The sequence below is a fragment of the Nansenia antarctica genome (assembly GCF_963989245.1).
Source record: "Nansenia antarctica genome assembly, chromosome: 2".
Classification (NCBI taxonomy): Eukaryota; Metazoa; Chordata; class Actinopteri; order Argentiniformes; family Microstomatidae; genus Nansenia; species Nansenia antarctica.
The window spans coordinates 33,643,710-33,660,607 of NC_137675.1; the positions used below are offsets into that span (position 1 = coordinate 33,643,710).

At 46.1% G+C, this 16,898-nt stretch overlaps 1 protein-coding gene across 1 annotated transcript in view; it reads right to left on the reverse strand.

Moving 5' to 3' along the window:
• LOC308150137 (platelet endothelial cell adhesion molecule) overlaps positions 1 to 16,040 on the reverse strand; it is a gene marked incomplete at its 3' end in the record, with an annotated part of 18,343 nt that extends 2,303 nt beyond the window's left edge. The window contains exons 1-8 of the mRNA XM_080522999.1: positions 15,944 to 16,040; positions 15,581 to 15,607; positions 14,894 to 15,020; positions 5,171 to 5,346; positions 4,370 to 4,547; positions 3,655 to 3,761; positions 2,967 to 3,239; positions 2,003 to 2,308 (exon numbers count right to left, since the gene is read on the reverse strand). Coding sequence (XP_080379125.1) covers positions 2,003 to 2,308; positions 2,967 to 3,239; positions 3,655 to 3,761; positions 4,370 to 4,547; positions 5,171 to 5,346; positions 14,894 to 15,020; positions 15,581 to 15,607; positions 15,944 to 15,977 — 1,228 coding nt within the window. The 5' untranslated portion in view covers positions 15,978 to 16,040. The remainder of the gene's footprint in view (positions 1 to 2,002; positions 2,309 to 2,966; positions 3,240 to 3,654; positions 3,762 to 4,369; positions 4,548 to 5,170; positions 5,347 to 14,893; positions 15,021 to 15,580; positions 15,608 to 15,943) is intronic.
• Between the last annotated feature and the right edge of the window lie 858 nt (positions 16,041 to 16,898).

Genomic DNA, 16,898 nt, shown 5'->3' on the forward strand with positions numbered 1-16,898 from the left:
TATTGCAAAACAATTCTCCAGTAGATTTTGCCTGCTGAAGGGAAAGCCAGAGACATGAAAACAACTATTATCTGCAGATAAATGACTTGCGACATCCATGTTGGGAAAGGAAAACTACTGACCAATCTCACATTGCAAGTTTGTGTCGAACTGAAACGATCTTTGGAAACAGAGGAACAGACAGACAGAGACAGACAGACAGACTCACTGTACACCAGATAGACAGACAGTGAACAGAAACGATCTTTGGAAACAGAGGAACTAAAATGATTAGGCCTAAATTATGACACAAAATAGATATTTAACAATATATGGTACCGCAGATCATGACATTTTATGCCAACTAGTAGATGACTTGGATGAGACGTAAATATATATTTTATGCAGATCTACGCAATTCACATGGATGATCTATTTAGAGGTACAAACAGAAAGGTTTCTCCTGCATCTCACGCCAGCAGCAGAAACTGGCTAACCATCGCTAACATTTTGCTAGTTAACTAGCTAATATTCATATTCATCACAGTATTTTGATTATGGATATCTATGCAACAGTAAATGTCATACCAGAATACGAGACAATTATTATTTCTCAGCAATTGCCCCAGTTCTTGTTTATCTCTCCAACAAGACATAGGCTACTGATAGTAGGGTTAGGGTTAGTTACTGATAGTAGCCTACAGCTGTAGGCGGAGATACTCAGATAGGGGGGCGGTATAATTCTAATGAGACCCCACTGTGACGTGGGAATGTGAGGCAAATCTGAATGGTCTGTTGAATCGCATGTTTTCGGAAATACGCAGCCCACAAAAAACTGACTGGGTTGTTTTATTTCATCATTTGTGTGTTAGTAGGCCCATCAGAATTTACAATTCATTTCTAAGTGAAAAGAAGCAAACCTAACCTCTAAATGGTACAAAGTTAAACGTGACACATGTAATCACATTTTAAAGCAAGATACATTTTTATTTGAAACTTTCAATTTAGTTTTTGTCAGTCCAAAGCACATTGTTCCAATAGGCTTCAGGTTTCTCAAGGTTTTCTTTTGCATACTTCAGATGCTTAATTTTGTGTTGAGGTGTTGAAAGGCTTCTTTCTGGCAACTCTGCCATGTAGGTCTTTGTTGTTTAAGGTACGCTGTATTGTTGTCCTGTGATACTTTTTTTTGCAGCAATGACAGCAATTACTTTTGCAGTAATGTGTGGGTTCTTCTGAGCTTTTCTTACCAGATCTCAGGCCATTCTATCTGAAAATGTTCTTGGTCTTCCAGATCTTGCCTTGACTTCAATTGTTCAAAAAAAAAATTCTGATGATGTTTCTGACAGTGAAAATGGGTAGTTTGAAACGTTGCGAGAGTTTTTTGTAGCCTTCTCCTTGATGGTGGAAGTGAACTATCTTGATTCTGACATCCTTGGACAACTGTTTAGAGGAACCCATGGTTCTTAACACCAGACACAACAGCCACTGCAGTCGGATACTTTAGAAGGCACAGAGTTACTTCAGAATATATAGTTCAACCCTGGAATTATATTCACCTGACTCATTGAAGCCCTAACGAGTAAATCACCATGGTCTGGGCCTTAGTAATCATCTTCTCAAAAGGTAACAAAGAATAATCCAAAAAGGTTCCCAATGTTTTGCACTGGGCCCTTTCCCTTTTGTATCATTTAAAAACTCATAATTTAATCATTTAAAAAAAAGAATCATTGCTTTTAAAATGTGCAGAAAGGTGTCATGTTTAACTTTGTAGCATTTAGAGTTCTGGTTTGCTTTCAATCACTTGGAGATTAACTGTAACAGACATTTAAACCAGGGGTGCCCAAATGTTTGCGAATTCACTGTAGATACACCTGCATAGTGATTTCGATGGCATACAACTCTTGGACCTTTCGAGGTTTGTGATGTCAAAGCAATGACACTAGAGAGCCATACAGAGGCATATCTCTGTATGAACCAGAAAAAGAGAATGAGAGAGATATCGAATGATTATTGAGCAAAGTACCTTCTTTATCGATGTACAGCTCCTGGCTGCTCCTGGCGGTGGTGTTGTCAAAGCTGTCTGACACCTCACAGCGGTACGTTCCAGCGCTGCTCCGGCCTACAGAGAGGAGGAGAATGGAGCGGTCCGGTGGCTGGTGGACCACCCAGTAGAATGTTCCGCGGCCTTCTAAAACGGTAGTGTTTAGAAACCAGAGGTACCGGGGGAAGGTTCCCCTCCCCACGGAGCAGTAGAGGGTCAGGCCCACCACAGCAAAGTTCCTCCCTATGTCATAGTCGTAACGCATAGCAACAGGACCACCTACACGCACTGTGGGAGACAGGAGACAGCCAGTCAGACAGACAGACAGACAGACAGACAGGCAGTGGGCAGACAGACAGACAGACAGGCAGACAGGCAGACAGGCAGACAGGCAGTGGGCAGGCAGTCAGACAGACAGACAGGCAGTCAGACAGACAGACAGGCAGTCAGACAGACAGGCAGTGGGCAGGCAGACAGGCAGACAGGCAGTGGGCAGGCAGTCAGACAGACAGACAGGCAGGAAGACAGGCAGGCAGGCAGACAGGCAGGCAGACAGGCAGACAGACAGGAAGTGGGCAGGCAGTCAGACAGACAGACAGGCAGTCAGACAGGCAGTCAGACAGGCAGTGGGCAGGCAGTCAGACAGACAGACAGACAGACAGACAGACATGCAGACAGACAGGCAGGCAGGCAGGCAGGCAGACAGGCAGGCAGTGGGCAGGCAGACAGACAGACAGACAGGCAGACAGACGGGCAGACAGGCAGTGGGCAGGCAGGCAGTAGGACAGACAGACAGACAGACAGACAGACGGACAGGCAGACAAACAGGCAGACAGACAGACAGGCAGTCAGACAGACAGACAGGCAGACAGACAGATCTCGGTATCATGTATCATGTATCATGTATGATGCTATAGGTCATAAACGAGTGACTTTGGTCCCTTACCCACTTCCATGTCCATCCAGCGGCTGTACGACTCCTCCTCTCCATTCTCCCCTCTGCACTGCAGCCTGTGGCCGGGCCGCTCCAGAACCACCGGGAGGATGAACGTGGCGTTCAGCTGGTCCACGGTCTGCGTAGCGACCCACTTTGAGCTGTTGTACAGCGAGAAGGTGGCAGGCAGAGCCCCCCTACTCGACTGGCAGGAGACGATAGCGGAGTAGGTCCCGCTCTCTTCCTTTCGCACGGTGAAGGAGATATCGGGGTCGGACACAAGCTCTAAACCAATGAGAGTTGAGGACGAATCAATTGGACAAAATGTGAAATGTTCACAAAATATAAAGTGATATGAGAATAGTTAGGGTTAATTTGTCCTTAACCAACGGTATGGGGTACCAGACCCATAGAATTGGAATGTATTGTTATTAAAGTAAGTAAGTAAGTAAAGCTTTATTTATATAGCGCCTTTCGTACATGAAATGCAACTCAAGCTCCCTTAAAGGGACATTCCCTTTCCAATCAACGGTCTTTAATGGGTGACCAAGCCGCCATCTTTGTACAGCAAGAAGGTGTCGAGCGGTCCTTTCTATTATCTCTACTTCTATAATCAGACCATTGTCTGATTAACACAGAGGCTAGAATTGTCAACTGGATCTTGGGGAGAGGAGAGACTGTAATACCAATGACAGCTGACCTTTAACCTTGATGTTCACCACCTCGCTCTTGGCGATGTACACTTGTGTGTGGTTGTAGTTGTTGGTAGCAACACACATATAGGCCCCGCTATCCTGAGGGGTGGGCCTGGGGATGACAAGGGTTTTGTTTTTTGCTTTATTTAGTATTCCCATATCTCGGAACATATCTTTGAACACACTAAACTGAGCCGACAGTATAGCACATGAAGCGTCATGAGAGTTTTTCCTAAAACAAAACTGTTTTCATAGTCATAGGTGAAGTGTTCGGGTAATACTCTGAACACTAAATGTACAATGTTGTAATGACACAGTTTGATCATTTGGTCCGCATGTCGGAAACCAATCAAAATGTTCAGACCTTTCTTTTGAAGCGCGGAACTACGAAAATACGAATCACAACACAAACTCACTAGTCAAACCAAAATGCTGCAACGAAATGGATTGGGTGAGTAATCCCCACTGCTACCTAGTTAACTATAACACATTCTTACATTCTTAGCAGGCTCACAAAACAAGTTGTGTTAGTTGACTAGCGATGTGTCATTGACTTTCAACAACAGCAGAAATGTATTCACATTTTTCGAAAGAAAAGTCAGATCATTGCATCGGATCCCGACATGAGGACCAAATGATCAGACTGTGTCACATATCTCCTAACATATATAACATACAGTATATAACATAGAACATATAGAACATAAAGAGATGTCGTGCCTGGAGATGAACAGTTCTTTCTGTGCGTGATCGTGGAGAGGAGGAGAGCGTCCGTCCACCAGCCAGTGGTAGGACACGTGTGTCCCTTTGTACACGCCGCAGTGCAGAGACAACGGCCGCCCCTGGTGGAACTCCCTCAGGTCTGACGTGACATGGATCTCAGCCTCCTCCACTGGGACTGCATGACGACCATATAGTAGAAACACAATAACAAAGGCGAACGTTACAATAAACCATGGTTTTGTTAACACTAGGACAGCCGTGCCTGTTTCACCTACTCTTAGCGCCGCCTCGGGGGTCAAATGACCAGTCTTTCAAATGGGAAGCTGCTATTTACACACAACGACCACTAGTTGGCGCGTCTTGTAAATTAGCCTGCCTCCTACACCGAAAAACTGTAAAAATAGCTTTATACTGGCTTATCCTGATGTGATTTTGAAAATGTAAGGATACAGGGTGGTAGAACGCACATATCTAGGAAAAGTCATGAAAGGAGGGTCCTGAAATTAGACATTTTGCAAAGATCCAACATTTTTCTTTAAACGACCCCTCACGGCTGTTCTGGTGTTAATTCACTGGTCCAGTGAATTAGAAAAAGGAGGTAAAGGAGGAAAGAAAGTATGAGGGGGGGGGGGGGGCAGGAGAAGGAGGTGTGTACTGTAGTAGCGTTAACAAAGGCACTTATACTGGTGAAGTTGCTATGGCAACATCCGGTGTCAGTCTACTTGAAGATGTTCATGTCAATATAACATTTGAAGTGTATCATGGTTCCCTCCGGGGACGACGACGACACACACTCACCGACCACCCTGAGGTGGTGTGTGTGGCTGACGGTGGGCTGGACGTCCGTATGGTTCTGGAGGCTGGCCACACACACCAGGTCTCCTTCGTAGGAGGACTTGACCAGTAGGGGGATGTTCATCCTCTCCCCCTTCAGGGACGTGTAGACGCCTAACGCCTTGGAGTGCCCCGGCTCTCTACACCACAACAACAACAACAACAACAACAACAACAACGTACAGAGTCACAGCTTGGACACACGTTAGAGACACAACTTGCATGGACACACACACACACACACACACACACACACACGCACACACACACACACACACACACACACACACACAGATACACACACACACACACACACACACACACACACACACACACACACACAGATACACACACACACACACAGATACACACACAGACACACACACACACACACACACACACACACACACACACACACACACACACACACACACAGGGCTGTATGTCAGGGCAGAGGGGTGTCAGACAGAATCTTAGTGGCCTAGTCAGGCTGGTCTGGCTCACGACAACAACAACATGGAAGCGCCTGGGGGGGGGGGGGGGATTCCATCAATGTCGCTAAAGGATAATTCAGGCTTATTTGGATGAATCCCACAAGATTTATAAAAAGAATCCAGCCTGGATTTTCCTTTAGCGATGTTGATGGTATACCCCCCTGCACTACATTTTGTAAAATAAAAAAATAAAAATAAACATTCTCCCACCGTGGGACCTGAGGCCTATAGATTCCCCTGGTAAAGTGACATGGTCAGGAACATGAAGACATAATTTCTCATGGAAGGGCCGCCCATAGAGGAAGCCGCTGGCTCTCTGTCCGTTCATTGGCTATGTTCGGAATAGCATACTAGCATACTAGCGTACTATTCATACTAGCTATGACGTAGATTTTGAGTATGTAGTGAGTTCACACTTTGTGAAATTCGAGTACGCGAGAAATGTAGTATGCATACTAGATTAGAGTATGCGGGGTGAGGATACTACGTTTTTTGTACAGATTTGAGTGTGCGGATGCTGCTTTTTTGCACTCTATTTGATACTCTTCAGCTGCAGCACCTCAGCTAAGTCTGATCACGGATGAGCGGTGCTATTTTCAATGTTTTGGGAATTTACATGGTGAAATGCATTCTTAGACATGTCTACCTCGTCATGATTACAAAGATGCCACTTGAAATGCATGAAATCCAAGTTTATTTGTGTCTTACACACACACACACACACACACACACACACACACACACACACACACACACACACACACACACACACACAAATGGTCCCAGTATTGTAGCTTCAGACGAACAAGTTGTTTTTTATTGTGCTTGCTGTAGCAAGCCGCACTATATGTTATTGCTCATATATATTTATTTTAATCCTGTTCTTTTACCAACTGCTAAGACAACAATATAGTAAGCTAGTTACTTTAGCTAGCTAAATATATTGGTCCCCAAATCATTTTACAACTTGTTTAGCATGTTCTGACATTTCTGTTGAAGTAGTAAAGGCCCTGAAAACATATTAAAACGTAATAAAATGACATGTTAACACTTCCAACAGTTTTTAGCTCATTGAGGTCTAAACAAATGGAGGATTTAAAATCCCCGCTGCCGGCCGGTGCGAAAGGCATTCTGGGATACTGAGATGCATGTTTCAGTGTGAACGGTCGGCTGGTATTGGCATACTTATTATGAATTTAGTAGGCAGTATGCAGCAGGCACGTGCCGTGAGCTTTTAGATTGGGTAAGCATAAAATATAGAAATACACGTAATTACACATACACGCTATCAGTGAACGCAGTTTCAAGGAAATGCAATTTTGATGCCCTAGAACCCGCTAATAAACGGTAGTGTCACTTTGTGATCAGATTACCAAAAACAAAAAAAACAGTTGCCAGTTTCGACTATATCAGGGGTGCTCATTGTTCAATCTTTTTTGAACCAAGATATTTTCAAGTAGCCAGCCTGCTAAAGATCGCCACCAGCCTCGCGAATCATATAAATCATATAAACCAGCAAAGTAAATTAAAAAATGATATCTTACCTTTACTTGAAAACGAGGTCCATTCGCCTCTCCTTGCGAAGGAACACCTCTGTCACTTTAGTGTAGAAGTCACTCGCCTGTTGCAGTTTTGAAAGTCTCTCTTTTTCAATTGAGATCAGGGCCAGTGATGAAAGGCGTCCTTGTCCAGTGCGATTTCGAGTGAGGGTCTTCACTCTCTTCAAAGTTGAAAATGACCTCTCAACAGATGCCGTTGTTGCTGGTATGGTTAGGACTAGTTTAATCAAATTTGTTGCCTCTGGAACTGTTTCAGCCAAGTCATGCTGAATGATCCATCCAAGCATCTCCTCAGGTGTTTTCTCCCTCACCTCTTGGATTTGGTAAAGTCCAACTAAATCTGCCTTAAGTCTAACGAAATCGAAATATTTATGATACAAAGCCAGGCTCTCAAATTTGGCTTTGTCAAATTCTTTTGACATTTGGTTAAATTGCTTGCAGTCAATAAGGCCAATGAAATTCAAACATTCGAAGTTGCTAAATCTAGCCTTCATCTGTGTGAGCGTGTCAAAAAAAATCCTGTTATAAAGTATCTTCCTCTGGTCTTTGATGGGTTGGTTGGGTTTCGCTCGCCCCTCAGTGAGATTTAGCTGGCTGCGTTTCTGGTCAAATTGAGCGTAGCGCGCATCGAAGTCCTGAAGTTTGTTTTCCAAAGCGGTCATTGTATCTTGGATCCTAGAACAACAATAACCAATGTCCATTCCCTTCTTTTGCAGCACATTAAACAGCACATCAGTGATGTTGAAAATCTCCTCATAAATGTCTAGGAGAAAGCACGTCGAGGCCTTTGCCAGCCATGCATCATAGCCTGTAGCCATCATTAGGGTTTCATTATCCCAGTTTGTAGGATTATCGATTATCGACTGAAACATGGTCCGCAAATCCGAATATTGATGGTTGATTGTCTGAACGAGGCGTGAGTGTGAAGACCACCGTGTTGGTGCTGCTCTTGGTAACCGGCGTTTGACGACCTCATCCAGGAGTTTTGTGCGCTTTGTCGATTTGTTGAAAAATGATAAGAAGGCCTTCCACTGTTTTGAAAAATACCTGGCATTCTGGAATAGACCTCGCCGATTGCGATAATACGAGATTCAATTTATGAGCATAACAGTGCGTAAAAATAGCCTCTGGGATCTTTTCTCTAATCTTGGCCTGAACCCCATTTAAACTAGACGCCATAACGGCTGCTCCGTCGTATGTTTGGGCAACTAATTTTCCAAAGCAGTTAAATTTATCCAAAGCGCTCAAAACATAATCAGCGACAGCCCCGGCAGTTCTATCATTACTCACATCATCGAAACCTAAAAAGGCTTCTTTCACCTCTTGATTGAGCACGTAGCGCAGAATGACTGAGATCTGGGCTCTGTTGGTTACATCAGTCGATTCATCGACCTCGACAGCAACAAATGGGGCTTCAGAAATCTCATTTTTGATGTTGTCGATGATAACGTCTCCGATTGCCTCAATCAGATCATTCTGGATCTTATTTGAAAGACCAGAGAAAACAGTGGATGATCTTAAATGGGTGGCTAAATTCGAATCATATTTGGCAATGAGATGTAGCAGTTCCACGTAGTTCCCACGGTTCAGAGATTCCTTGCCTTCCTCATTTCCCCGAAATGATACTTCTTGCTTAGCTAGGAAGCAGGTGGCATCTATTAATTTGTTTGGAATATCTCTATTCTCTTTTACCTTTTGGTTGTGAATTTCTGTGGCCAGTCTCGTCTGCTCATCCAGAGCTGAGTCGATGCGCGTCGTGGTGCCAAAGGTTTTCAGGGCTACTTGGCTTCTGATGTGTGTTGCCGTCTTCTCGTGTTTATTGAGCGCGTTGGTAAGATTGTTAAGGTCCTCGTAGCCTTTCTGAATCCACACACTATAACCTGTAGAAAACAGTGTACAGGAGTAGCAAAAGAGGCGATTGGTCTCTGCACAGCCACATAGCCATTTCTTCCGCTCATACCAGACTTGTTGGAACCCCCTAGCGACTCTCCCTTTCTGGGTGTGCAGATCGTTGAGCGGTGGCTTTGGCCGGCCTTTAGCCAGTAGTTCTGTTTTTGCAGTCCAGCCCAGTCTACAAAATCCCTTTAGGTCGCTGACACTGACAGTAATGTCCATATTCGCAAGTTATCCTTATTGATTAGATCGTTTGAGCTAGCATAAACTATTCTGCCGGGAAGAGCAGAATAGTGTGAACTTGATGAACTTGTGACCTTGTGAACTTGAAAATGATAGCCAATCAGTAGCTCTTATCGGAATGAAAGAACTACTCTGATTGGCTGAAAGCATGCTTACCCTGGTCACATTACACAGCGGGCTGAGGCATCGGAAAAAAATAAAAAAGACACTTTCACGCATTCGAATGTACGCAAGGGAAAGCAGAGAAAGGAGTGCTTGCAGAGTAGGAAGTGCTTTACTCCTACAGGTGGCGCTAAAAATGCAACATCAAAATGAATGACTCCTGCTGCCCTGGGACCTAAAATACGACTCTTTTAATGAAAACAAACAAACGGTTACAAGCACTTTTATTTTAATATTTTCACGGTCCTTTTTTCTTTTTTCGTTGGGTAAGCACTGCTTACCCTGCTTATATGGACGGCACGTCCTTGGTATGCAGTATATGGAATGGAATGGAATGGAATGGACTTTATTTGTCATTGCTACAGTACAGGTACCAAACAACGAAATTTAGGAGGGGTGGCTCCCCTGGTGTTAGGAAAGGGAAAAAAAAAACACATTTTAGAAAAAGCATAAAAATCACAAGAAGGTAAGGAGCTGGTTTACATCAATAAAGGCTATGTACACAATCCACTGTACTATACTGCACAGATAGTCAACTAGGGTTGTCATATTGCACAAAAGTATTTTTTCACGTTATTTTAAAGTGTCACAGTTTGCAGGCTTGAAATGTACATGTTTGTGCCTCAGCACTAGCTGCCATACAATCCGTCCGGACTGTCCTGGGCCCAGAACTTAGGCCTTTGCTGTGTTCAGGGTCTTGACGGCCCTGTGGTAGAAGCAGTTCTTCAGTCTGTTTGTCTTAGCGGCCGGGGTCCTGTACCTCCTGTTCGAGGGCAGCCTGATAAAGTGTACGTGCCCAGGGTGGGTCGGGTCCCTGGAGATCTTGGAGGCCTTCCTGAGACAGCGTGTGTTGTACAGCTCTTCCAGAGAGGGGAGGGGGGCGCCGGTGATCTTCTGTGCTGTTCTCACGACTCTCTGTAGCGCGTTTCTCTCCGCTGTTGTGCAGCTGTGGAACCAGTTGCAGATGCCGTAGGTGAGGATGCTCTCCACTGCGCCGTGGTAGAAGGCCACCAGTATCTCCTGCTTGTTGTGTTCTTTCCTGAGGCATCTCAGGGTGTATAGCCGCTGTTGTGCCCTCTTGATGGTGCCTTTTGTGTTGTCCTTCCAGGCCAGGTCATCCCGTATGTGATGTCCCAGGAATCGGAGGTTTGAGACTCTCTCCACGCTCTCTCCGTCGATGAGCAGGGGCTGGATCTCGGACTTTTTCCTCCTGAAGTCTACGATGAATTCCTGGGTCTTTGACTTGTTTAGCAGCAGGTTGTTAACCTTGCACAGCTTGCTCAGTTGCTCTACCTCATCCCTGTACGCCGCCTCGTCCCCCCCCGAGATACATCCCACCACGGTGGTGTCGTCTGCAAACTTTACGATGTAGTTGCTGGGGTGGACGGGGGTGAAGTCGTGGGTGTAGAGGTTGTAGAGGATGGGGCTTAGCACGCAGCCCTGGGGGGACCCAGTGCTGAGGCTGAGGGCTGTGGAGGTGTGGGGGCCCACCCGCACCCTCTGGGGGCGGTCGGTCAGGAAGTCCTTGATCCACGCACATATAGAGTGTGATAGACCCAGGTCTAGTAGTTTGGTCACTAGCCTGTCTGGAAGGATGGTGTTGAAGGTGGAGCTGAAGTCCACGAAGAGCAGTCTCGCGTAGCTGTTTCCCCTCTCCAGGTGGGATAGAGTGGCGTGGAGAGTCGTCGCTATGGCGTCCTCTGTGAACCTGTGGGCTCTGTAGGCGAACTGGTATGGATCCAGGTTGGGCGGGAGGCGTGTGAGTATGTGGGCCCGGACTAGTTTCTCGAAGCACTTCATGATGATTGGTGTGAGTGCCACCGGGCGGTAGTCGTTTAGGCAGCTCACCGTGCTTTTCTTCGGGACTGGGATGATAGTTGAGGTTTTCAGGCAGGGTGGGACGGTGGCCTGGGACAGGGACTGGTTAAAGATGTTGGTGAAAACCCCGGCCAGCTGGTCGGCGCAGTCTCTCAGCACCCGTCCCAGGACGCCATCCGGCCCCGAGGCTTTCCTGGGGTCCACCGCCTTCAGTACGCGTCTCACCTCATGCTCTGTGAGGGTGAGGCTGCTGAGAGCTGGAGAGAGTGGTGTTTGTGTTGCGGTTACCTCCGTTCGCCCCTCGTCGAACCGGGCGTAGAAGGTGTTCAGCTTTCCCGCCAGCAGGGGGTCGTCCTCTGCGGCTGTGAGCCTGTTGGCTCTGAAGTTTGTCATCTGCTGAACCCCCTGCCACATCCGCCTGGAGTCGTTGCTCAGGAGGCATTCCTCAATCTTCTCTCTGTGCTCTGCCTTGGCCGCTTTGATGCCGCGCTTTAGGTTGGCCCTGGTGGAGCTGTACAGCGGTGTGCGCTTCCCTGCGAAGAAGGCGTTGTCCCTCTCGTTGATCAGTTTTTGGACCTTCCCAGTCATCCATGGCTTCGTGTTGGGGTAGACCCGGACCCGTTTGTCCACGGTGACTGAGTTGGTGCAGTTCACTATGTGGTTCAGAACCGACGACGTGTACTGTTCCAGGTCCTCATGCTCATATTCCTGCCATAGGGTGTCATTTAGGCAGATCTGCAGTGGAGCGGACCCTTCTGGCCAGGTTCTGACAGTCTTAGTGGTGATGGGAGCACTTTTCCCCATTGTAGTGTATGCAGGAATCAGGAGGATTGACACATGGTCAGACATGCCTAGATGAGCTAGCGGACTAGCCTTGTAAGCACGTTTGATGTTGGTGTATACCTTATCCAGTGTTTTTTCTCCTCTCGTTGCACATTTTACATGCTGATAGAACTTGGGTAGTACTGCCTTCAGGTCGACATGATTAAAGTCCCCCGCTATGATGTGAATAGCCTGTGGATCAGTGCTTTGTTGGCTACTAATGACTTCATATAGTCGCGCCAATGCTACTTTGCTGTCCGCGCTAGGCGCTATATACACACATGTAATTATTACCGCGTTAAACTCCCTAGGGAGGTATGTGGGTCGGCATTTAACAGTCAAGTATTCCAGGTCTGGGGAGCAGTGGCTACTTACAGTTTTCGTGTTTAAGCACCAGCTGTCCTTCGTGGATATAATGAGGCCGCCTCCGCGGGTCTTCTCACTAAGCTCCGTTCGGTCAGCGCGGTGCAACGTACGCCCCTCCAAGCTAACAGTAGCGTCCACAATGTTGTCATTTAGCCAGGTTTCGGTCAGAATAATCACACAGCTATCCCCTACGATGTTGTTTTTGGCCACCTGTAGTCTCAGTTCATCCATCTTGTTCGTCAGGGATCTGACGTTAGAGAGGAAAATGCTTGGCAAAGCTGGTTTGTTTGGGCTTCTCCTCAGCCTTGCTAGCAGGCCTCCCCGGCGGCCTCGCCGTTGTTTACGGTCTCGCCTCCGTCGCTTGCGCCTTAGTGTTGGGATAGCGTAGTACTGTTCACCCGGCGATCTCGCGATGTCGAAAGGGATCCTTTGTTGTTCTAAGAATTCCGCCGTTACAGTCCCCTCGTTTTTCGCACCAACTTCTAGCAAGTCTAGTCTGCTGTAGGTACTATTTACACAACCGTTCCCTATAAGTACTAAAGTAAAAATGTACATACAAATATTCTTAAAAACACTAAAAAACACCAGCGTGGAAGCCACTCCGAGCCTCGCGTCTAAGCGCGCCGCCATCTTGTGATATACTCATTGAGTATGCTAGTATGCTAGTAGGCTAAGCCATTTTGAACACAGCCATTGTGTGTGCAACAGAGGGGCGCTATGTCGTCCAATAAGGGTTGTGTTTGGAACAGTGTGAGGCTACGTCCTCTATCTAGGGTTGTGTTTGGTAAAATGGTAAATGGTAAATGGACTGCACTTATATAGCGCTTTTTTTGCTGCTCCAAAGCGGACTTCCTGTCAGATCAACGTATTGTCTTCTTCGTCGATAGGTCTATCTATAGATTGTCGATGTCTTCCTAGGTACATGACGCCATCTACCGGTGCTAATAATAGACTGACTTGAGACCAGCTGAGTGGATACCACCCCTCTAGCTCAATGGGTGGCAGTGTATCACCAACAAGTTGATTTATGGTGTTAGGATATATCTTTTTCTAAGGTTTTATTGTTAATTCTTCTAGCACCAGTTAGTTAGATATCTTATCAGTTTTCCTGTTTTAATAGGCACGTTATCAGTATGGTACCCTACACAAGACCAATTATAAGGTATTAGGGAGTTACTTTCTGTCTGGGACTGTTCTGTTTGGCCTTCAAGCCAGGTACAGCAGGACACTCCTTTCTCAGCTCTCACGTGAAACACAAGACAACACTCAATTCATAGTTTTATACCATTATAATCAAGGCCATTAGGTATTACATCATAGTGGCCAAAAGGGGAAGGACTCTATGCTTTCTAAACGTATATAATATACTGTAAATCTGCAGAACAGAACCTTGCCTCCTGAGACCGCCTCAGGAGTTGGGTCCAGCTGATGCATCTCTGTACTCTACGTGTAATTTTCAATAAATATACCAAGTGTGCATTAGAGAACTTCTCTCCTCTTTCTTGGGGCAGTCGACAAAAGAACCGGAAAAGATTTTATTCTAACAACGGTCACTCAAATCTACAGAAGATGAAGAAGTTACAGACATACGAAGTTACAGACATACAAAGTTACAGACATACGTTCTGCGTTACAGACATACGTTCCCAGATATTTTTTTAGTAGGGTGCGCTTGTGGTATATTTTCACACACACACATAGACCTATGTATAAGAACCTGTAGATACAAATATTGATTGTGACATTCCTAGAAGGGGGTTTTATGACTGTCTGCTCAGGCCTGGGGAGGGCAGGCTACCTGCCCCCACTCCACCCCTCTCATTTCCTTGTCTTAGCAAATGGTCAAAGATTGATTGATTGATTGATTGAAAACTTTATTAGAAGATTTGCAGAAGTAGGTACATGAAAGTACATATTACATACAAGGTCAACTAACAGGATAAAAACCCAAGAAAGCCACTGGCTTATTTCAATTGGGGTCCTTGATTCTCAATTCATCGTGATGAAATGGCCTCCCTTCTTGTGACCTGCCCCCTGCCCTTTGACCTGAATGATACTGTCTGTGACCTAACCCATTTACACACCTTGACCATCTCTAAGTAAGTTGATAGGACTGTATAGGTCCTTGTCATAGACTTGTATTAGCATATCATTGGGGGTATACATTTGTGAGCTAAGAAAAAGCTCTCTCTCTTTCCCTGACCAGCAACCATTGACCAGAGAGAAATGCAGTAACCTGTATGTAACTTGGATTGAATAAATAGTCCAAAACTCAGAAGCTTTACTCGTGATCTATTTCAACCCAATTCTTAAAGTAAATATCCTCCCACCTGAACAGCTGAAGCAGGATAGCTTCCCCCTTGGGGAAATGTGTCACCTCACACTGGAAGTACTCTACGGCGCCCTCTAGGGCCACGGAGGGGCCGGACAGCGTTGGCTGGCCCAGGTCAGAGGCGCCTGGGGAGGGTTGGAGACACACACAACGTGTACAACGTACAGAGTCACATCTTGGACACACTCATTAGACACACAACTTGCACGGGCACACACACACACACACACACACACACATGGACACACACATGGACACACACATGCACACACACACACACACACACACACACACACACGGACACACACATGGACACATGCTACACACACACATGGACACACACATGGACACATGCTGTACACACACACGCACACACACACACACACACACACGGACACATGCTACACACACATGGACACACACATGGACACATGCTGTACACACACACACACACACACACACACACACACGCACACATGGACACACACACACACATGGACACACACACACACACGGCTGTATGTCAGGGCAGAGGGGTGTCCTGTAGATCAACACAGTCCAGACAGAATCTTAGTGATCTAGTCAGGCTGGTCTCTGTCTCTCACTGTTTCCATGTATTGTATTTTTTCAAGCTCTTTTTTTTCCTTCTCTTTGATTTCAACAGTCAGACGTGGAGGACACTTACTGGTCTCCTGGCAGCAGCCGCACACCCCTGAGAAGACAACAACAGTTCATTCAATGGTAAATGGACTGACTTCTATAGCGCCTTATTCCAAAGCGCTTTACAATGGCCTCTCATTCACACACCAATGGCGGCAAGCTACCATGCAAGGCGCCGGCCTGCTCATTGGGAGCAATTTGGGGTTCAGTGTCTTGCCCAAGGACACCTCGAACCGCCGATCTGCCAACCTTGCGATCATTAGACACCGGCTCTACCTCCTACGCCACAGCCGCCCTTATAACCAAGCCCGCCTTGTTTAACCCCCCCCCCACTCTCAAAAAAGGAAGATACAATAGTCATGATAACAAAAAAAGTAATACAACTTACCCAACATCACTACCAACGATATGAAGAACCTCATACTCCTATCTGGATCCTCATTAGTATGTGAAGGAAAGTTGTTGAGTTGTTGAGTTTCTGTTGGTGAGTTTGGAGGCTGAGAGAAACTGACCCACGCAGGAGGCAGAAGCCGATACACACACCGCCAAGAAGTTCACCCAGTAACACCCTTCACCACACACACACACACGCACGCACGCACACACACACACACACACACAGACACACACGCACGCACGCACACACACACACACAGACGCATGCACGCACACACACACAGACGCATGCACACACGCACGTGCACACGCACGTGCACACACACACACACACACACAGATGCACTCACGCACACACACACATACGCACACATACAGACACATGCACGCACACGCACACACACACACACCACGTGCAAAGAACTGATAATGCTACACCCCACCCCCTTCTATATTTCCTCTCTCCCACTCTGAACTGGCTGCAATATGGGTGAAGGATTTGTATTTGTGTGTGTGTGTGTGTGCATTCATTCAAGGAGTGTGAGAATAAAAAACTTGAAATATTATATCTATGATTAGAAAATGACAACTTGAAATGTGTAGTAAAAAAAGATCTAACTACACTGAAAACAGAGCTCCAGTACAGGACTAACAGGAAATGATGCCAGAAACAAGCTGTGATGTCATACAGCAGCACCAGGAAGTTCCATAGACTCACAACGGCTGAAACATTAAACTTTATTGGCACAAACAACAAAGATTTTTCAATAGCAATACGTTTTCAATACTGGAGGAATGTCAGTCTGAGGATAGAGGTTCTGCATTGCCATCCTGTCATACGGTGACCTCCAGAGTCTACGGAGAGAAGAGGAGAGGCAAGAAAAATGATCATCAAGGAGGAGGTGTCCACCTTGGAGCCAGGGGCCGGTTGCATAAAGATAGATTAA